Below are 22354 nucleotides of genomic sequence, written 5' to 3' on the forward strand. Positions count from 1 at the left end.
TATAGGGTATCCTGCCTGAGTAGGGGATTGGACTAGAAGATCCCCAAGGTCCCTTCCAATTCTGTTATTCTATTATTCTGAAAGCACATTTTGGATCTTTTGGCAGCCAGAAGTTTAAAGACTGGTGGCTTCTCTGTATGTATATGTGGATATGTGTTCTGACCCCCCCTTCTCGTATACCAAAGCATTCCGAAACAAGGTCTCTGCAAGATGTTTTATTTACAAACAGTTTAAACCTTGGCAGCAATCCAGGTACAGATAACACCTTGGCAGCAATCCAGCCTGCCGAGGTACAACACAGATTTGAGAGCGTCTCCAACTCTAATGATAAGTTGATTCCTGCAAAAACAGCTTTTGGAAAGTCCTTCCTTAAATAGCCTTGAGAGGAGCCTGATTACGATCACCTGAGTCCAATCATCTTTTGTAACTGCGAAGCTGTTCTCTACGTCTATCAGCTCTCCGTTGCTGGGCATCCAGAAACCACTCCCTTGTCTCCTCCCCACTGGAAGGGGCCAGACCACTGAGTTCAACCCCTGCTCAGGATAGGAATTCAAATTAAAACATCCCAGAGAGAAGTGTGTTTGGATTCACTTCAACACAATACTATTACTTCTTTTGGTCACTGACTCTTAATAGGAGGGATTTCCCCCCATCCCCATGTTAAATTGGAACCTCTGTTAATTGAAGTCCCTTTATCCATGGTTTGCACTCTGAAACAATAAAAACAGGTCTTGGCTTTCTTCTGTGGTCCAGGTGCTGAAATGCCCTACCATGTCCTTCATTCTCTTTTTTTCCAAAGCTGAATATGCCCAGCTCCTTCAGTCTTCCTTGATAGAATTAGGGTTCCGGTCTCCTGATCATCCTCAGGATGAAAAGTTCCATTGTTCTGAATCTTTCTTAAAACGAGTGCCCAAATCAGGCACAATATTGGTGGTGGGATCTAATGAATGCCCCTGTATAGCGGAGTGATTCTTTCCTGTGATGGGAAATGAGGCCCATTTTTTTATTTAAAAAAAGAAAAACAAAAGAAAAACAAATGCTGCATTTTAGCGAACCCTGGAAGTTCCCTGAAATTGGAATATACAATACTAAATTTTAATTATTCTTAGCACAGCACTTAAAATGTTTTTAAACATTTTTGCATTCCTGTGCTACTGTCAATTATAGTGCAATAAGGCAAGTGAATATTGAAGACAACCATTAGGAATTAGGAATCCTTGGTGTGCCTCAAGCTCCCAAGGCCATGAAGGTTTGCCCAAATGCTTCAGTGATTCTGAAAGAAGGAATGTGTAGGAGAGACTGGCACTTTGAAAGGGACTGGGTGGTGTAATCTTTGAGGGCCCTATCATGTGTATAATGGAGTATTGCGTGTCTAGCTACTACTAGTGAGCTATGTAAACTTCACTTCATTATATTAAATAAAACTTTTAAAGCTCACTAAGAGGAATATATTAATAAAATCCCCTTTTGAGATTAATTATTGGAAAGATGGATGGTCAGCAATTGTTGGCAAATAAAACTCTATTCTCTCAAGTAAGCATTGATTTTACTATGTGCTATTAAGTTGTTTTTAAATGATGTCCCTAATCTGTTCTTTCAAGTCTCCCAATAGTGCACTCATTGTCACTATAACTAACAACAGGCTCAGGCTCAACCCCTCCAAGACAGAGTGGCTGTGGCTCCCGGCTCCCCGATACAACCAGCACATTCCATCGCTGGCCATCGGGGATGAACAATTAGCCCCGGTGGAACGGGCACGCAATTTGGGCGTCCTCCTAGATGCCCGGCTGACTATAGAAGATCATGTGGCAGCCGTGGCGAGGGGGACGTTCCACCAGGTTCGCCTGGTGCGCCAATTGCGTCCCCTTTTGGACCGGGGGGCCCTGCGCACAGTCACTCATGCGCTGGTGACGTCTCGTCTGGACTACTGTAATGCTCTCTACATGGGGCTCCCCTTGAGGTGCACCCGGAGACTGCAGTTGGTCCAGAATGCAGCCGCGCGGGTAATCATGGGGAGATCGAGGTTCTCCCATATAACACCTCTCCTGCGCGAGCTGCACTGGCTTCCTGTGGCCTACCGGGTGTGCTTCAAGGTGTTAGTCACCATCTTTAAAGCGCTCCATGCCATAGGGCCTAGTTATCTGCGGGATCGTGTCCTGCCCCATACATCCCTGCGGCCCATTCGCTCACACAGAGAGGGCCTTCTCCGGGTGCCGTCCTCTAGAGACTGTCAGAGGGCGGTGCCCAGGAGTAGGTCCTTCTCTGTGGCGGGTCCCACCCTTTGGAACGACCTCTCCCCAGACATCAGGACAACAACCGATCTCCGCTCCTTCCGCAGTAAACTGAAGACCCACCTGTTTCGGCTAGCCGGCCTGGCATAATCTCGACAACTGTTCCACCCCTTGGTTAATTTTAATTGTCAATGTTAGCTTTTAAACTTTTATTCTTATTGGGGTTTTAACTTCTCTGATTATTGTATTTATTTATTTTTACCTCCTTCTTTGTAGTCCGTAGACCGTTGCTTGTGTACGTCGCCCCGAGTCCCTGTGGGGAGAGGGGGCGACTAATAAGTCTGATAAAATAAATAAATAAATAAATAAATAAGCCCATCCACCCTGTCATCCACTTCTTCTGTTTTTCTCTACCTTTCCCAGCATTAGAGCCTTTTCCAGACACTTGGGTCTTTGCATATGTCCAAAGTAAGATAATTTGAGCCTGGTCATTTGTGCCTTTAATGACAACGCTGGGCTGATTTGTTTGATGATGCATTAAGTTAGTTTTCTTGACTGTTCACAATATTTTTGGAAGTCTTCTTCAACATCAAAATTCAAAAGTGTCAATATTCTTCCTATCCCAACTTTTGCTTCCATATATTTCCTATGGGTTATACTCTTAATTTCTTGTATTTTCATGTTATGCATTAACCCTCCAACGATACACACATGCTTCCAAGTTTGGCCTATGGTCACTCATGGTCCTGGGACATGTCTTTACTTATTCACTGACATACTCACCGCCCTGGAAAATGGTCATGCTCAAATCACTTTCAACTGAACACTGAGGCACAACTGGTTGTTTAGAATAGACAGAGCAATATTTATTTGAGTTCTTCTATGCTCTGATGGGGGCAGGTGTGATGGTGAAAAATATCTATGACACACCCAAGTGTTCAGAAAGCAAAATATTTGTTGTCCAGTGAATCATATCTCATATGATCAGGATACCAAATAGTATGTACCTGCCCTTTCACCCTATCAGAAGATGATGAAACTTATAGTCTAATGTACTTGGCGTGCACTTAACCAAAGACAAAAAACAAGACCTTCTGAAATACAACCCATTTCATTGTATTTAAGTACAATGACAATAAAGATTATACTTATACTTAAATGTAATGCTGAAATATAACTTCATTAGGATACATCAGTGTTTCTCAATCTTAAATTTAAACTATGTGGACGTTACTTCCTAGGATTCAAAGAGCCTTGGTGGTGCAGTGGTTAGAATGCAGTACTGCAGGAGATGACTTCCAGTCCCCGAAGGTGACGGACCTGTGCGTCCGCCGCTCGTATCTTCGGTGGGCTCCTTTTAGGAGCACAGGGGGCCTTGGAGGGGCTCCCTGCCATAGGGCGGCTCGTTGGGACCCCCTAGATCGGCAGCAGCCGCAGGGGGGTTTCCAACCTTGCCCCAGGAGCCAGGGAGCGTGGGGGGTGCATGACGGCACTGCGCGCTGTCGCTGTGCACCTTCGTCGAATGGAGCCTGGAAGGAAACAATCAATCAGATGTTACAGTTGAAGTGTGGTGAGGTGGGAAGTTTCCCTCAATCTCTTTTAAATTTACCTAATTGATGAACAGCAGCCTTACTAAATTGTGGATTCAATCCTTTGAAGTGTTAAGATTGGAGGGGGGGGATTTTCCACCCCCCCTCGGAAAAGTGGCACTCGGAATATCTTTCTCTCTCAGAGGAGAGAGAGTTAAAAGTTAACTTTCACTTCCACTAAACAATGGGAGAATGATTTTTGCAACAATTGCAAGAGATGTCTGCTGAGTTGATTCTTTTAAACTACCTTTTGGAAACTTTGGATATGTTGCTTTCTGATCCCCTGTGAAGGCGGAGCCAAGATGGCCAACTTCCTCCTTCTTCTTTGCTTTTACGAATGAAGTTTCCCCTTTGAAAGAATTTCTGGCTTTATATTATTCTACACCCCAGAGATCTCCTGGAGCCTCTCTTCTTATGTGGTCCCCTTGGATTTGGAACATTTGATTCTTATCCTTTGGCTTGGAGCTGTACAGGAAGACTAACTTTCACTTCTGGGCTTGTTTGCCTCACGATCTCTCCCAGCTGTGCATTCCACAGATGCCATTTCTTCTGTATAAGACTTACAGCTATCTCTGAACTTAATATGGGTCCTAAAAAGCCACCGCGTGGTAAGGCATCCTCGGCCCCGACATCTTCTACGTCTAGCCCGATTACACAACAGACACAAATGGCCTCATTTCTATAACCTAAAACAACTGAAGAGAGTTCAAAGGACTTATCTGTTGCCCAAATGTTTCAAACTATTATGAAGGGACAAGACGAACTGAAAAAACAACTGGCAGACTTAAATGATCAGCTCAGAGAAATGCAACAACAAGCAACACAAAATAAACAGAGAATAGGGGTGCTGGAGGAAGACACGACTGGGCTGAGGGAGGAGGTTAAGATTGTCCAGAAGGGGAATAGAGAATTTGAAAATCATATGATAAAGATGGAATTTGAAAGAATGTCTTTTTTTCTTAGATTTCAAAACTTACCAGAGACAGAAAACGAAGACCTTAAGGAGATCATGACCACAATTTTAGCAGAATACATTAAAAGAGATAAACAACAGCTATGGTGGGATATTGATTTTATTTATAGGATCAATTCAGCATACGCTAGAACACACAATGTTCCAAGGGAAATACATGTTAAATTTCTTAGAAAGACTACAAGAGATAAGGTCTTAGGAGCTCAAAGGGTGGGACCATTAAAATATAAAGACAAAGAAATAACCATCCTTAAATAAATTCCGGAGAAAGTAAGAGATAAGAGGAAGAAATATTCCTCTTTATCAAAGAAATTATATAATAAAGGAGTTTGGTTCAGATGGTTATTGCCAGAAGGAATGGTGATTTTCTGGGAGGGCACTAGAATTAGAATTAACACAGTTGTGGAGGCAGAGGCTTTCATTGAAAAATACAGGGCCTTTCTAGATAGACCAGGGGACAGTACCCATATATGAAGGGGGGAGGGGCCATGGCTCTGCCAGAAGACGGGGGGAGGAAGCAATAGTGAAAAGACTCAGGTCACAAAAATGAGTTTGAAACATTATTGCAATTGTTGTTATAATGTAATTGTTGGAAGTGACATAAAAGATGATTGAATATATTGTTGATATAATGTAAATCAAAAAGCTGCCAATGTTTATTTCTTAATTTTTAATCCTTTTTTTCTGTAAAAGTTGTGAGATTTGGGGGGATCTCTACCTTTTGCACGATGTAGCTGTCAAAAATTTTTGTACCTATTTACCCTTTCCTATAAATATTTGTAAAAACCAATAAAATTCTTTTTTTTAAAAAGAATGCAGTACTGCAGGCTACTTCTGCTGACTACCAGCTGCCTGAAATTTGGCAGATTGAATCTCACCAGGCTCAAGACTGACTCAGCCTTTCATCCTTCCAAGGGGGGTAAAATGAGAACCCAGATTATTGGGGGCAATATGTTGACTCTGTAAATTGCTTACAGAGGGCTGTAAAGCACTGCGAAGCAGTATATAAGTCTTAAGTGCTAAGTGCTATTCCCCATCCAACATACTGGTTGATGAATTCTGGAAGTTGAGGCCCACACTTAATAAAGTTGTTGAGGCTGAAAAACACATGACAAATACATGATACAAAAGCAGTGGTGTATATTTGTGAGGGAGAAAGGTGGAGGGGGGGAGACACACACACATACACACAGATAGAGAAGGATGATTCAGAAACTTGTGAGAGAAAGACACCACCTACACTTTAAGAAATCTTTGTGGTGTAGGTGGAAGTTCTGAAATGAGTCTTCTCTAAAGGGCGGTTCCGGGGATACCTTTTATCATGAAGATAACAACAAAAAAAGGGAATAGAATTTCAGCAGAGACAATTGCTAAGGTTGCTTTCAGAGTCCCTTGTTTTTTTTAAAAAAAGGAAAGGATCGCCTGCTCTTCCAAGCTCTCAGATTGAAAGTGAGTTAATCAAAGCAGACCAAATGATCAATTCATGTTTCCAGTGCAAGCCAAAGACCAAATGGAACTTTTGTTCTAGTCAGTGATATTTTATCATTTACTATCTGCTCTTGTATTTTCAAAAAGTGTATTTGAAATGCTTGGACTCTTTGCCGTATGTTTGATCTTGTTTATAACTTAATCGAGTCAGACTAGTTCAAAGCCTTGTGGGACATAACAAAGCCATATTTTTAGGGTCTCTTCCCAGCTAGCAGCTTTTTCAATCTGTCTGATGTGTGTACCTGTGGTGAAAAGTACACTTGGGCCACCACTCATACATCACAAGTCTTTTCCTGTACAATGATGAATGTTCACACAGGAAAATGTAAATCATAAAGCAAGCTCCAGAAGACATCCGTCCTTTATTTAAGAGCTTTTCTGCATGATCACTTCCAGACAAAGAGCTACATCACCAGGAATTTATTTATTAAACTCAGACCCCCAAATCTTATTAGCTGCCACAAGTTTCCTAGGCAGGCCTCTGCACCAGCTTAGACTTGCTTACTTTTAAGATGAAAAGTACACATGTAGAACCAGCTGGCCATGCCTTCCCCCAAAGTACTCCATTCCATTCCCCCTTGAAATAGGTCACATCCAGCTATTTTCAGGGAAGCCTCCTAAGAACATCTCATGTTTGTAAACACTGGAGACCCTTTACATTTACTTATAGTTACCCTTGTAACCTGTAGTGCTACTTTGGTTATATAAAGATTAGTTAATAATGAAGAGTTTGTTGATAATCATTTTGGCTCATTCTGTTTCAGGCCAGATTTCCCCCCAAAAGCTCAGTTTGATAAATATGATGCCTCCTCAGCCAGATAGTCTATCAGGTAGAATATGATCAAAGAGAGTGACACGCTCATACATCGGGCTGACTATTGGTTTTCCCAACCACTAAATGTTTATTGAATACATTTCACATATACATTAAGATATAAACCATGTTTTAGTAACCACAATGACCCAGCTTATGAAATCACGGAATTCTGGTGCGGGGAGGGACAGCAAGAGTTGGGTAGCTCAATTCTCTACAATGCTCAGGAAAATCAATTAAACCATCCTTGAGAGGTAGCTGTCCATCCTTTTCTTAAAAACCAGAGGTAGAGTGTTCCACTGTTCTACAGATTTTACCATCAGGACGTTTTCCCTTATATTCATATTTCTTATATGTATGTAACGCATACTTATTATTCATATACTTCCGTAGGTCAAAGCCAAAGAAAAGCTCAAGATCCAACACATAATTCTATGATATGGGAATTGACCCATGCTTGCAAGGGACTTGGTCAGATGAAGATAAGAATAATGTATGCAAAAAAGAATATATTTTTGCCAGATACCAAGGAGATATCTTTTAGCCAATCAGATTTACATGACTCACTTGATACCCAGATGTTTCTTATTAAATCTGAAAAAACATTTATACAAAACAAAAGCCTAGGCTACAACCTGACTGCGTTAAAGACTAACTGAGATTAATTGGTCTGATAAGGTGTGGAAAAGCACCAAAGGCACTTAACAACTTCTATAAATCACAAAGCTTTATTTAAAAAAATGCTACTTCAATATAAAAAAGTAAAACATAGCAATATTTATTGAGATCTATCAATATGTGGCCTTCTAAATGTTTTATAATTTTTTGAGCTATAGAGAAATATGCTCTAGGAGAGCAGCCTCCTACCTTTTGGGCACAAGGGACTGTTTCTGTGCAGAGATTTTTCCGGGGACCAGAGCATAGTTTTACCTGCTGTCTGCATCCCACGGACAGGGCTTTTTTTGTGCAGACAAATTTCTGGCATGCCGCAGCCCGGTACCAATCCACGGACTGGGAATTGGGGTCCCCTGTTCTAGGACATCGTAAAGGAAAAAAGCAAGAATTCAAACTATACCAAACATACAAACCAGGCAGAGAGAGAGGGAACAAAATAAAGCAGGCAATCAGGACATGAGATTCTCCCAGTGGTGGGATGCTGCCGGTTTAACAACTTTTTTGGTGAGTGTGCGCTTTGTGTACAGCACTGAAAATTGAGCATTTAGAAGTTCAACTGCTTACCTTCCAAGTCAGCAATGGTATAAAGAACAGCGGGGGGGGGGGGGAATCAGCTGTGCCCCACAATTGAGATGAGCTAGAAAGCAGGAAATAAAGGACAGGATAGGGCAGGGGTGGGTGGGTGGGTGGGTGGGGCCAGCTGATCATCGCCCCTACCGGTTCACCCAAACCAGTCTGAACTGGCTGAGTACCACCTCTGGATTCTCCCCTGCTTTTAGTAGACATCTAACTTTCTTTCATTTTAACCTTTCTCCTCATTGATTCTTATGAGAAGGGGAAAAATATGCCTGATTCAGAATTAGCACCATTTCCTCCCTGTTCCCATAGTGACTCTGAAGATAGCAAATCTGTAGATCCATAATCTGTCTTACATGGAATGCTCCCAGATTGCCTTTCTGGTCTCTTTTATACCATTGAATTCTGGTATTAGAGAAGCTTGTATCTCTGCAGCTTTAGGACCATGGGCTTTTTTAAAGCAGAGGGTCGACTTTTCCCCTTAAGGAGATCTAAAAATACATGTGTCCCTTGTGATGCCCCCTAGGAATTACACTATTGCAACCTTAATTTTTTTTTAAAAAAAAAAACTCTCTTGCTACTATGACAATTAGTTGGTGTATTGGTTAAGGTACCAGATTAGAAATCGGGAGACCCAGAGTTCTACCAAAGGATAGGCATGAAGCCAGTTCGGTAATCTTGGACCAAACACTCTTTCTTAGCCCTAGGAAGTCAACAGTGGCAAATTATACTGAAATCTTACCAAGGAAACTGCACGGATTTGTCCAGGCAGTCACTAGGAGTCAGTCCTGAGGCACCTCTCACACAAAATTGCTATTACAGGTAGTCCTTTTCTTGTGACTGTCTCATTTAGCAACCATTCATAGTTACAGTGCTCATGAAAACATAACTTTATAACCAGTCTTCATATTTCTGACCTTTATAGATCTGTAAAACAAAGAAAAACTGAACTAATATCATAAGCATAGTCACAATTTCATTAAACATCAACTTCACTGAGTTGCTGTGATTCCAACTGTGGCCACTAAACAATGACTATCTGCATAATTGACTAAAATGTGTGGCTATGTTTTAAAGTCCTTTCTTGACAGTAAATTCACCAAACACGGTTTCCTTGAACAAACAGGTAAAGCATTGGGATACAAACTGCATACTGTATCTTTGGATGGGTGTCATTCTGCAATAATAAATGTGTTGATTTTAAGCCTGAAACTCCATAACATTTATTTTCTTGTTATTTTTATATTGCCTATTTATGATCTGTTTTCCCCATCGACTACATACACAAATAAAAAAATAATAAACATTTACCTGGGGAAGAATTTCCTCTGAAATAAATGAACCTGTGTAAAATTACAATGAGTGCCAGTTTGGTGTAGTAGTTAAGGCATCAGACTAGAAACTGGGAGACGGTGAGTTCTAGTCCTGTCTTAAGTAGAAAACTAGCCAGATGACCTCTGATTAGTCAGTTTCTCTTAGACTTAGGAAGGAGACAAGAGCAAACCACTTCTGAAAAACCTTGCCAAGAAAGCTGCAGGGACTTGGCCAGGCCCTTTTCAAGGATTGGACATGATTGGAAGAAGAAGAAAAAAGTGAATTGTAAAATGTCAGCAGGCATCTTATATTTACTACAAAGGATTGATTTTTTGTTGCTAATGGAAGAACTATTTCTAATTTTAAACAGGCTAATTCATCCAGAGGGTCAAGCTTTTTAAATTTGTTAAGAAACAGGCATGGCATTTTGTCTTATCTGTGTCTGTGTGTCTTTTGTAGAAAAAAAATACTATTTGCTATCCTCTTCTGGAATGGTTTAATAAAGTCAAATTTCAGAAAATAACAATAACAATGAAACAATAGTAAAAAAAAAAATCAGGGACCTTAGCAACAAAGAAATATACCCTTTGACATATACCTTTAAAAGCTAGACTTCATTTAGTGCAAATCTATAAGTAATAACGACAAGGACGATGACTTTCTATTGAGAGATCAGAGAAAGGAACGTTTACATAATACATCCACATGTACAAATACAGACATTCATACAGGAACTAGGGAAAGAATTGGAAAAGGTGCAAGACTTAACAAAGCATCATACGTCTACACAAACGTGCGTGCAGATGCAATGTAAACATTTGCAAGGATCAGGCATCGATTGCAGAGTGGTGCCGTTCCTTTTTGAACGATCTATTTGTATGTTTCGTTCAGAATTCAGTTAAAACATTAGTTATACTCCCCACTCTCAGATGAGTGGGGGAGCCAAAGCCTGAATACAGTTTTACGGGACAGGGCGTTAGAAAAACGGATTCTCTTTTGCTTTCCTGCCACGTCCATGGCGGTGTTCAAATTACAACTGGAAGTGAAAATCCAGCACCGCGTCCCCCTTTTTCCTGCTGCTCTCTATGAAGCTGCTGGGAGCTTTTAATAAACCAAAGAATCAAGCTGTCCTCCTGATTGGGTGCTCTTCCTGGTACATCGGCCAATCATCGTAAGACTAGACCGCCTGTGCGTCTGCGCGGGACGATTTGAATTTTTCTGTATGCTTCCTGCCAGTTATGATGGATGCCGTCTGTTCGGAGGCCACCATGGACCTCTCAGTTCGCACACAGTGAGTAATTGGAGGGGCGAAGCGATTTTGCCTCCCGCGGATTTTTGGCTGAACGAATGTCTTCCGCATTAATTTTCCTACTCCTGCGACGGTCAGCTAGGCTAGCAACATTTGGCCTTCCTAGTATCTTACCCGGATTCAAGAGGCGGGTTATGATTGTGATGGCGGCGGGGGAGTTATCCTTTGCATGGGAATTGCCCTCTGCAGGTTCCTACGTGCAGTCGTTACATGCAACATGCAAGTGAAAGGGGGTACTGAAGCACAGCAATTTCAGGCTACAATATATATGCATCTATATAAATATGACACAAGCCTTTTACATACCTCTGTTCTTTTGTTTCTGTAAGATGAGCAGTGCTGGAAGAGCAATCCTTGAACACTTTTTTTAGCTGTAGCGCCGTCTGTGGTCATCTCTGGTGATAGTAGTACTTTGCCCTTGCTCTTAGTTGTCAGATATCTGGAGTTAATTCGTTTTGTTTTTTTTTGGGTGGGGGGAAGAAAGTCAGTAATCGTTTGGGTTTTGTTTACCTGGGCTTTGGCTGGGTATTTTTTTCCTTACTGTTTTCTGTTAACAGTTTATTTTACTGCAATTTACACATACACATTATGGTGTATAATGTTTGCTCTGTTAACATTATAGATTAATACTGTCCTGAGCCAAAAGGTGTTTTAAGAACGTAATATATGTAATTTCACTTCAATAGCAACCTTGGCTATATAGTTGCCATTTGATTCTATATGGGAGGATTCTGATGTGGAAATTGGTACACATTGATCGGCTTCTTTTACTTTTTAACTTCCTCATTTGAGATTCTTTTGCTTTGGTCTTCATTGCTTTCAGAGGAAGCGTACTGTTTTGTAGTCAGGAATCTTTTAGGAAATGATAATTGGAGGGAGGTGTCTGTTATTTACAAAGCTATTTATTGTTACAATTGGCAAGGATTGTGACTTTTCTTTTTCTGACTTTTGTATTTAACAGCCTGCCATGCAAGGTTTCTTTAATATAGATAGTCCTCAACTTAGAATAGTTCGTTTAGTGCAGGGGTGTCCAAACTTGGGAACTTTAAGACTTGTGGACTTCAACTCCCAGAATTCCCCAGCCAGCATGGCTGGCTGGGGAATTCTGGAAGTTGAAGTCCACAAGTCTTAAAGTTCCCAAGTTTGGACACCCCTGGTTTAGTGTCTACCCAAGGTTATAAAGGCAGTGACAAAGTGACTTCTGACCTTTTTTACACTTATGACCATTGCAGCATCCCCATGGTCATGTGGGTTACATTCGGAGGCTTAACAACTGACTCACATATCTGAGAGTTGCTGAGTCCCGGGTCATGTGATCACCTTTTGCAACCTTCTGACAAGCAAAGCCAATGAGGAAACCAGGTTCACCTAACAACCATGTTACTAATTTAACAACTTCAGTAATTCACTTAACAAATAGGGCAAGAAAAGTTGTAAAATGGGACAAGACTCACTTAAAAAATTTCTCACTTAGCAACATAAATTTTGGCCTCAATTGTGGACTATGTATACCTTAAGTCAGCTGTGCACTGTGCGGTATATTGGACAGTACATAAAGACTATTAGATTTGGGCTGGTACATTCTGAAATTGGCTGATAATACATGCAACACCCCACTCAACAGGAAATTTGTTTTAGAATATCCACTCACCGCAGATTAGCTTACTACCATTTTAATTTCCTCTGTTTTTGTAGAAGGGTGAAAATAATTAGGTTTAATTATTATGTAAAAAAACTTGGTGATGGAGACAACCTTAGGTTTAGTTAATTGGAAGTAAATCTTATGAAACCAGTGGGATAGAGAAGGCTTTAAAAAGTGCCTTGTGGAGACCACACTTAAATTTTCATATATCCAGTCATTCATCTGAAAACATGTATTTCCTATCACCAGGGGTTTTATATGTATGTTATTATTTGATAATTGATAATAAAAGAAAAAAGTAAAACAACCAGGTACAATTATCAATAAACATACGGCTAAAAAATAGAAATTACTAAAGCATAAAGAAAAGCACATACCTACAAACAAAAGATATTAATTATGACCTTTAAAGCACTCCATGGCTTAGGCCCAGGGTACCTGCGTGACCACCTACTGCCACCAGTAGCCTCCCATCGTCCAGTACGATCCCACAGAGTTGGCCTCCTCAGGGTGCCGTCGGCCAAGCAGTGTCGGCTGGTGACCCCCAGGGGAAGAGCCTTCTCTGTGGGAGCGCCTTCCCTCTGGAATGAGCTGCCCCCGGAGCTTCGCATAATCCCCGACCTCCGGTCCTTCCGATGCACCCTAAAAAGTTGGCTTTTCCAGCAAGCCGGCCTGGCCTGTTAATTTTAACTTATTTTAAATGTATTGTTTTCTTTTTAATTCGGTTTGTTTTTTTGGATATGGATTTAATCTTTTTTAACTTTTGGGATGTGTGTTTTTTAATGTTGTACGCTGCCCTGAATCCTTTTGGAGAAGGGCGGCATATAAATCCAAATAAACCAAACCAAACCAAAAGTAAAATAATACTGTACATATAAGAAATATATACAGTGGTGCAAAAACCCAACCCTCTCAAATCCTGTTGTCTTATTTTCAAATTAAATAGTTCAAAGTGTTTATTAGTTACCCACTTACCTACTTTTTTTACTTGGGATTTTATGTTCTTAATTGTTTTTAGCTGCTTGTGATTGCTTTTTACTTTTCTATGTGCACTTTTGGTACCTAAAACTGTGTACTCCGCATTGGTCTTGCTGTATTGCAGTTTTAATTTTGTCTTATTTTTTTTCTGTCTACTGGTCCAGGACCACATAAATAAAGCTTTGCTTTACTGTAGAATTGTCCTGGGAGGAATGAGTGGAGAATGGTAGCAAGGTTATCCCAAAATATGAAGGTCATTCCAGCTGCCTAGATAAGGGAAGCAGGGACATGGGGAGACTCTAGAAGAGATGATCATTTTGGTGGCAAGGGTAAAGTGGTCACTTCATACTGCCTGGAAGAGTGATAAAACACTTCTATATTTATCAAGAAAACCATATAGATAGATAAGATATAGTGATTGATGATGTACTGGATGATGGACCTCTAAGTTGGATCATATCGACATGTTCCTGAGGTTATTTTGGAATACTAATGGTGTTTAAAATACAGCTAAATAAAAGCTTGGGGGAATTTAATTACTGAGGCTGCTGTGTAGGAAAAGAAAATTGAAGTTGCAAAGACAGAATTACAATGGAGACATGGAATGCAAGAGCCATTAATGTAGGAAAACTCAACACAGTGAATGATGAATCAACTACACATTGACATCTTAGGCATCAGTAAGCTGAAATGAATTTTCAGGCAGAATATCATACTGTTTATCATTCAGGACATGAACCACAAGGATGCCTTTATAGTTGGGAAGGATATAGCAAGGACAGTACTTAGGTGAGATTCTACAAGGTGATAGTACAGCTCAGTTATAATAGCAAAGTCTGCCCAGGAGGGCTGACTATGGAACATCGCAAACTGCTCATGTACAAGTTTCAAATCAAGCTAAAGCAGAAAAAAGCCACCCAGTTTCCATGATATGATACTGAGAAGAAGAATAAATTTGAAATTCGACAATGGCAAAAATCATCAGTCAATTGCAAAAGGCAGCTTTATTTGGAACAGCTTACATCCTGCAACCTTTAAAAGTATTAAACAATGACATATCCCAGGTCTTGAGAAACTTGATAGGTGGACAAGAATGCCAAATTCAGTCCAAACTTGGTTGATTTTTCAGCCAACCATAATAATATATTAAACTTGCATGTTTCCTGACTGAATAACTCTGAGAGGCTCACAGCAATCAAACTAATTACTATCAAATCAATAAAATATAACGAATACACACACACACACCACCACCATTTTCAAAGAGGACATAAGAAATTGCTTTAAAGTCCTGAACCTCATTGATAGGTCATCAGAGGAACTGTGGTCTGAACTTAAAGAAGTTGTTAAGGATGATTGTGGAAAGAGGCTGCTAAAGTGTGAAATAAACAGAAGAAAGTGAAATGGATGTTAAAACAACAGCTGGAAATCACCAAGAGAAGAGAAGGCAAAGCCAGTGAAGACAAAAGATTACAAAGGAATTTAACAAAGAATTTAAAGAGCCTTTAGTATTATAACAAGAAGCAATATTACAACAGCATCTGAAATGATATCAGGGATGAAAAAACACATAGAAAAACCAGAAAAGCCTTCCAAATAATCTTAGAATTCTGAAGGGGGTCCTAACCTCAATTTGGATACTAAAGAATTCAAAAGGCAGATAATCAGGAATCTTGTAGCACAGGGGTCTCCAACTCCTGGTCTGTGGCTTTTTGGGAATTGGGCTGTGTTAGCAGCAGGCAAGCATGTAAAGTTTTATTTGCACGTGTGTGGGTTTAGGTTGTGAGTGCAAAACGATTCCCCCCCCCCCCCCCGCCTTTGCCACTCTTTAGCGACAGAATGGTTGGGGACCACTGTTGTACCATCTTTTCCAATTATCAAATTTTGTTTAAAAATATAAGCTTTCGTGAGTTGTAGTTCACTTCATCAGGTGCCTAGAGAGGCTAGATTAGGATTTAAATAGAGATGAGTCGGGGAGAAAGAAGAGGATAGGTGAAATGAAATTAGAGTTTTGGGGTAAATCACAGCTTTTAAAGAAAAGAACAGCATCTCTATTGTGAAACATGGAGGAGATTCCATAATGTTATGGGGATCTTTGTCGCCTCCTGTACTGGGTGCCTTGAATCATAGCAGGCCAAGATATTTTGAGTGAAGCTTTGTCTGGTTGCAAGTCACAGTCCATTCTAGCACAATAAGAGTTGAAATATCTAAGGAAATCCAAGAATGATTAGAAGCAAACATTGTACTGTTCTCAAGTGGCCTGCTATGAGTTTAGCTCTTATTGGAAGAAATGTTTGTCTGGGTTCAGTTCCAAATGGGAAGAAAGACATTGAAAATATGGAGGCCACTTAGAAGGATGGTTTAATGGAGCAGTACCATTAAGCACATGGTCCTGGTGCAGCTGAACATATGGAGTGGAGAGAGAGATATTTATACCCTCTCTTGGGCCTTGCCTGTTCCTGTGGCAAGGACAGGTATCCTATTGGCTGCTGTCAGACTCCCATAGGCTATGTAGTCTTAGCTAAGGTTGTCTGTATCCCAGGCTTGATTGAGTCTTGTTGGGTGATGCAATGAAGAGCAATTTCCTATTGTGGCTGAATGGTATTGCCCTGAAGGATAATCCCATCATCCTGGAGTTAAGGTTGTTTGTTTTGTAGATAAGCTGGTACCAAAATATCTGCTGGGGGCTGAGTTTCTGTCTTTAGAAACATGTTTCTCCTTTAGGTAAAACATAATATTCTGCCTTTTTAATATTTGCTAAAATGTTTTATTCTTCTAAGAGGGGTGGGTGCTAACTTTCTTCACTCTGAATCCAATGGAACTATAGTGGAAAGAGCTGCAACCATCGTTGAGAGAAGAACCTATTAAATCCAAAACATCTGAAGCAGTTTAATCAACAAGAGCAGAACAAACTGCTAGTTGAGGATTCTTATGCACAGCTACAGAAAGCTCTTGATTGCAATATTTGCTTCAAAACAGTAAAATATTCAGATAATGTTTAGAATTATGACCATGCTGTTTTCCTTTGTTTTATTATTTAGATGAATATATTAAATCACACTTCAAAAGCAAAGTATCTGCTCTGTGGACCATGTGATAAAAATGGTGGATGCCATTTACTTGTGGTTCAACTTATTTCAGGCAAATTGGAATTTTTTAGGAAAAAGGGAAAGGGCATCAATACTTTTGGTTCTAACTATATACAATAGATAGTACTTGGTAAAGTAGCAATGAAGGTCTTGGAAAAGATATTCAGATGCCATGATGTACTTGCAAAGACTAGATCAGTGATGGCTAACCTTTTCCTCCTTGTGTGCTGAAATCGCGTGCATGGGTGCAACAATGTGTGCCCGCACCCATAATGCAATGTGTCCCGCTCCCTGTGCATGAATACATTATCCCCTGTGCTCCCCCTGCAAATGTGCACGACCCTCCCGTGTTCCCCCATGCATGCGCACAACCCCCCTGCGCCCCATTTTGGGCCTAGCAGGCCTCCCTGAGGCCTCCTGGGACCAAAAATGGGCTGCGGCGGGTGCCACAACCCCCGTGCTCTTTCCCACTCCCTGCACATGCATACATGACACCCCGCATCCCCATGCGTGCATGTGCAACCCCCACGCATGTGTACATGTCTCCCACATTCACAGCAGAGACCTGAAAATCGGGTGGCCGGCAGGAGGCACACACGCATGTGCCCACAGAGAGGGCTCTGCATGCCATAGGTTCATCATCACAGGACTAGATCATACAGTCAGTACTTTTTCCGATGATAGTCTATGGAAGCGAAAGTTGGACTTCAAAGAAGCAGGATAGAAAGAGTATTGACACTTTTGAAATTTTGTGTGGGAGAAGACAGCATGGCTAGCCAAAACAAGAAAAATAAAAACGGATCATAGAACAAATCAATCTGTATTCTCACTCAAGAAACAAATGACCAGGACCAAATTATCATTCTTGGACACATTATATGAAAACCTATCTGAAAATGTCTATAATATTCTCAAAGGTGAAAGGAAAGGGAGGATGGTCAACAGCAAGGTGGATGAACTCAGTTACAATGGTGATGGGTGGACTTTTTTGAAAGACCTGAAGGACCAGGTTAAGGACAGATTGTCACTAAGAAATAACACTATGGTGGTAAATACTGTAGTGATTCATGCTTCAGCAGCCTGCATATTTTCAGGACGTAAAATTCAGCAGGAGTTTTACAGAGTTGCCTTTTCACTTTTTTTTCTGAGTGTGATTTTTTTTAAAAAAAAAAATCTTGCGCTTGTTAATATTTTTTATAGGTTTGTGATAGTAAACAATCAGGAATCTTTGGTGGTATGGTTATGTATTTGTAGCTATCACATGACACATTCACATCACATTTTGATTAAATAAATTTTAAATAAAATACATTTTAATCAAAATGTAATCTGGCGGTATATAAATGAGAGAAATAAAATGTCAACAGCCTTAAGAATATTATAAGAATATCATCTTTATAAAATGAAATATGTGAGTTAGAGTGATCAGTTAGCAGGTTTCTCTTTCTCATTGGCAGAATGAATAAGCATTATGGGAGTTGAGGTTTAGCATATTGGGAACCACATCTTATTGATTTTAGGGGAAATTTTTTTCTAATATGTTTAAACTACTATATTGTAGCTGTTACAAAAGCTGGTGTGTCTTTGTTTTTTTTCACAGAATGTTTGAAGCTCATATACAGAATTACAGTGGCAGTGATCCACTTGATCCCTGGTACAGGTTGGTCTTTTCTTTGTCTTTACTCTTTAATATAGACCCTTAAATTACTGTAAGATAGTAGTTAAGTTAACTCATTTTGGTTTTAGGTATTTTCAGTGGATAGAAGGAATGTCAGAAGCAGAAGAAAAGCAAACTTGCCTGTCATCTTTACTGGAGCAGCTTGTGAAAACATTTCTAAGTGATAAGAGATATCATGACGACATGAGATTCATCAACTGCTGTGTCAAATTTGTAGGTATATAGGATGTAAACTATGTTCTTAGAACTTTACCATAGAGCAATGAATAAGTAGTGGCATTGTTGATGTAAGAAGTAGATTTTTATAATTCTGGAATTAAGCTTTCTTCACTAAACAACGTTACCCAGTTTTTCTTTTGATCATGGTTGATTTTGATCTTGTGAAATGTCTTTTATATATGTTGATATGACAATATAGTCAATCCAATGAAAGTATTTTATATTTAAGTCAGATCAAAATGGAATTTCATATGAAACTGTTGTTAATCTCTATGAATTTTTATATTCGCTTCTCAAGCTCATGCATCCCTTTTATGTATTTCTGCTGCCTTCTCTTGTGTGAACTGAGATATAAGAGAACATTTATTTGACCATTTATGAAGATATTTCCCAACTCTAGTCTGTTAAATTGGGGACAAGTCTCATGCTATGAAAGAATATTGGTTTATCCACTTCAGTAGACAAGATAAACCAGATGAGGCAGTGGTATAAGAATATGTTTCTTTCTCATTAGGAAAATTTCAGGAAATTCTAACTTAGAGTGATCTCTAAACATAATCAGCATTACTGAATTTTCAGTCTGTTCTACACCAAGTAGATGGTCTGAAATCCATAGGACTTTACTTATGACTAAATTAAATTCTACTGAATTTGTGAAAATTCTGGCTCCAAAGCCAAGTTTTGCAAAAAAAATACTTCATGACATTTATGGAATGATATTTTGTAAACTGATGACTATGTTTTCTTCTGTTTTATAACGTGAGTTTATAATAGTTGAGATAACCACCTTAAAAAAATGGTATGTTAATGATGTTGCCTTGTTTTCCCCCCTAGGCTGACTTCATTGATAATCCAAGTCATTTTTTCAATTATATGTACAGCCAAGGAATTGGTAACAAATCATCAATTCTGTATATTTTTTGGGCACAACAACTTGCTGGACAAGGAAATGTGCCTCAGGCATGCATTGTTATTCAGAGAGGTATCCAAAATGAAGCCCAGCCAATTGAAAAATTACATCAGCAGTATCTGTACGTTTCTGTTGTTTCTGCCTATTTGATAGCTTACAGTGTGTCTATTAAGCAAGTTGAGCATAATGACTATTTTATCTAATCAAAGGATATTCTGTATTTTTTTTTAAAAAAAACTGAGTTGCCATTACTTTCTTTAATTTCCTACTGAGCTATGATTTCTTGCTCCATAAAATTGAAGGCAAAAAGTAGGTGGTCCAATGAGGAAATAAGTGTGTTATAGCCAGCTGACAAACTGCTAAATCTATTTAGACCATATCTTAGAGATGTTAGCAAATATTATTGTCATGTAATTGCAGTTAGATAGAGCCAGACAGAATACTTAGCCAATATATTTAGAGAACTCCAAATTGGATGATACTGTCTTAGATAAAATAGGAGACAAGGGCAGGTAGCAGCTTAGAGGTAAAGGAAATCCTTGTTTATCAACCATTGGTTCAGCCACCATTCAACACAACACTGCTGAAAAAATAACTTTAAGGTTTTACAACCTTCACATTGTCCCACAATCATGTGATTGCCATTAGAGTCAATTCTTGCACTGTGCTTCATTTGTCAGTTTCCCCCCTTTTTCTCCTCTTGCAGAGCAGAGAGATTAGAGAAGTGTATTGCAAGAAAGTAAACTGTTTGTTCTTCTACATATCAAATGTACTGTGGATTATGCTGTAGCCCAGGGTTGGCAGCCTCAGGTGCACTATGCAAAACAACTTACCATACTCTCTTGAAATCTTTTTCCCTCCAATCACTCTGCTCTGAAAAAAAGCAATTTCAATAGGCAATCGCTCCTTTGCCTGACATCCTCTACCTCATTCCCACACAAAGAGAATGAAGAGATAGAGTTTTCAAGAGAGTATAATAATCTCCTAGGCACAACCACCCCTTGCTTTTTGAGTAGGAATTGCACGTCCAGGAGTTTCAACTCCTGCTTGAAAAACAAGTGGTGGTCATAGCTAGGAGAGCCTTTGCACAGCTTTGGTTTGTGCGCCCCAAGATCGTCCCACGCATGCCAGCAGATCCCATTGGTCTGCTGCAGGCCTATGACCACAATGACTTATAACCAAAATATGGGTCCAAATTGTGGTCATAAACCAAGTTATCTGTACTTGTAAGCTGACTTTTAACACTCCTAAAATAAAGTTTTTATTTCTCTTCTAGTTCTTAAATGTTGTTTAATAAAGAAAGTTTCTTTTGTTAGATGTCTAGCATCGGTTAATACATTTTCACATTAATTTTAGGTTGTTACAGAATAGTTTGCCACAGAATGAAGTTTCAACTCCAGGTGGGTCTGATTCCATAAATGTATGCCATGCAATATAATAATTTGATTTTTTTAAAAAAAATACTTGATATTTCTCAGCGTTCAGGAAACCATACTTCCTTCAAGACTGCTATCAAATTGTGTTATTTTAACAACCAAGGGGGGTAATGTTCACCAACTTTCTTTGGACTTTGAGATTTCTCAAAATGGAGTGTTGGATTTAGAGAACTTGTGTGATCTCTTGTAAGGGAAGAAAATGTTTGTATAATGGCATCAAAAACTTGATGTATATAAATACTTCAGCAACATATGGCTGCTTCCTTCTCCAAAATATATTCTCACTACTTTATAACAATTCAACTCTACATTTTTAAACTCTTCATCTGAAAAATATTATCCAATGCATTTGCTTTCTTGTGGATTCTATGTGCACTCAGAAACCATAGAAGTTCATTAGCTTTTAATTGGCAAGTGAACATTACAGTTAAGCTTTATGTTAGCATGTTGGTTGAATCCGATATTTGTATGGGTAAAGGGAGACTGCCATGTGTGAAGTGGGTAAGGCTGCACACAGCATTGCTGATAGGCTTTGAAAGCCAAGCAGGATTATAGAAAACAAGAGCTAAGAGAAAAGGTGGAAGGAATTTATGAGCATTAGACTGGAGATTAGCATGGGGGTTGTGGGGAAAGGGGATGCACTGGCCAGATACCTGAAGGATTGTCATAAAGAACAAAGCAATATTTGTTTCTGTGTCCAAGAAGACAAAACATGATCTAATAGCATGTTGTTAACAGAATAAGATATTTCAGCTCAATGTCAGGAAAAAAAAGTCTTGGTAATTATTTATTTTGCTCTGTTGTTGAGATTTACAAATGAAGAAGCCAGATAATACTTCAAGATGCTTTACTATGGATTTCAGACATTGAGCTAAGTGAGCTAAATCTCCTGCAAGGTCAGCACTCTAATATTGGGGATTAAAACTACTGGTAGGTGTGAGAACTGGACAGGACCAGATATTTTGAGCAGAGAGGAAAGCATATCTAAATAAGAGTATGCCAAGAGAAAGGGAAACAAATAGGAATTGGGCAGAAAAGGAAAAAAATAAATTTTGTGGAAGCTTAATGTATGAGAATAGAGATGAGATTTAACGTATAAGATGCATTGCATTCATAGAAAGTAATTCTTCCATCAATATTGCAGTGCAGAACAGGCAGCCTGGGAAAGTGGGAGGGTTTTTAAGAAAGGGCTTTAGGACTAGGCAGACTTTTTTAGATTGGTAGACTTGCATATGGGACAGTACCCTTTGGCTTCATTCCACTCAGCTCAGAAACCCACAGATCTCCCAGAATTTGGGGAACATAGGAAGGATCAGAGCTTAGGGAATTTTTCTTGCATGAGTTTCCTTAAATTATTTGTATATATGATATAAGACATTAAGCGTTACAATTCAGCTCTTCCAATATTAATATTCTTTTAAAAAAAACCACTG

The 22354-nt window shown here is 39.5% G+C and overlaps 1 protein-coding gene across 1 annotated transcript in view; it reads left to right on the forward strand.

The window, feature by feature from the left end:
- The first annotated feature begins 10857 nt into the window (after window positions 1-10857).
- The window catches only part of BUB1 (BUB1 mitotic checkpoint serine/threonine kinase), a 48938-nt gene continuing 37441 nt past the window's right edge, over window positions 10858-22354 (forward strand). The window contains exons 1-5 of the mRNA XM_081945908.1: window positions 10858-10951; window positions 18279-18338; window positions 18425-18569; window positions 19410-19606; window positions 20842-20885. Coding sequence (XP_081802034.1) covers window positions 10899-10951; window positions 18279-18338; window positions 18425-18569; window positions 19410-19606; window positions 20842-20885 — 499 coding nt within the window. The 5' untranslated portion in view covers window positions 10858-10898. The remainder of the gene's footprint in view (window positions 10952-18278; window positions 18339-18424; window positions 18570-19409; window positions 19607-20841; window positions 20886-22354) is intronic.

Source organism: Natrix helvetica (assembly GCF_964273705.1).
Source record: "Natrix helvetica genome assembly, chromosome: 2".
Classification (NCBI taxonomy): domain Eukaryota; kingdom Metazoa; phylum Chordata; class Lepidosauria; order Squamata; family Natricidae; genus Natrix; species Natrix helvetica.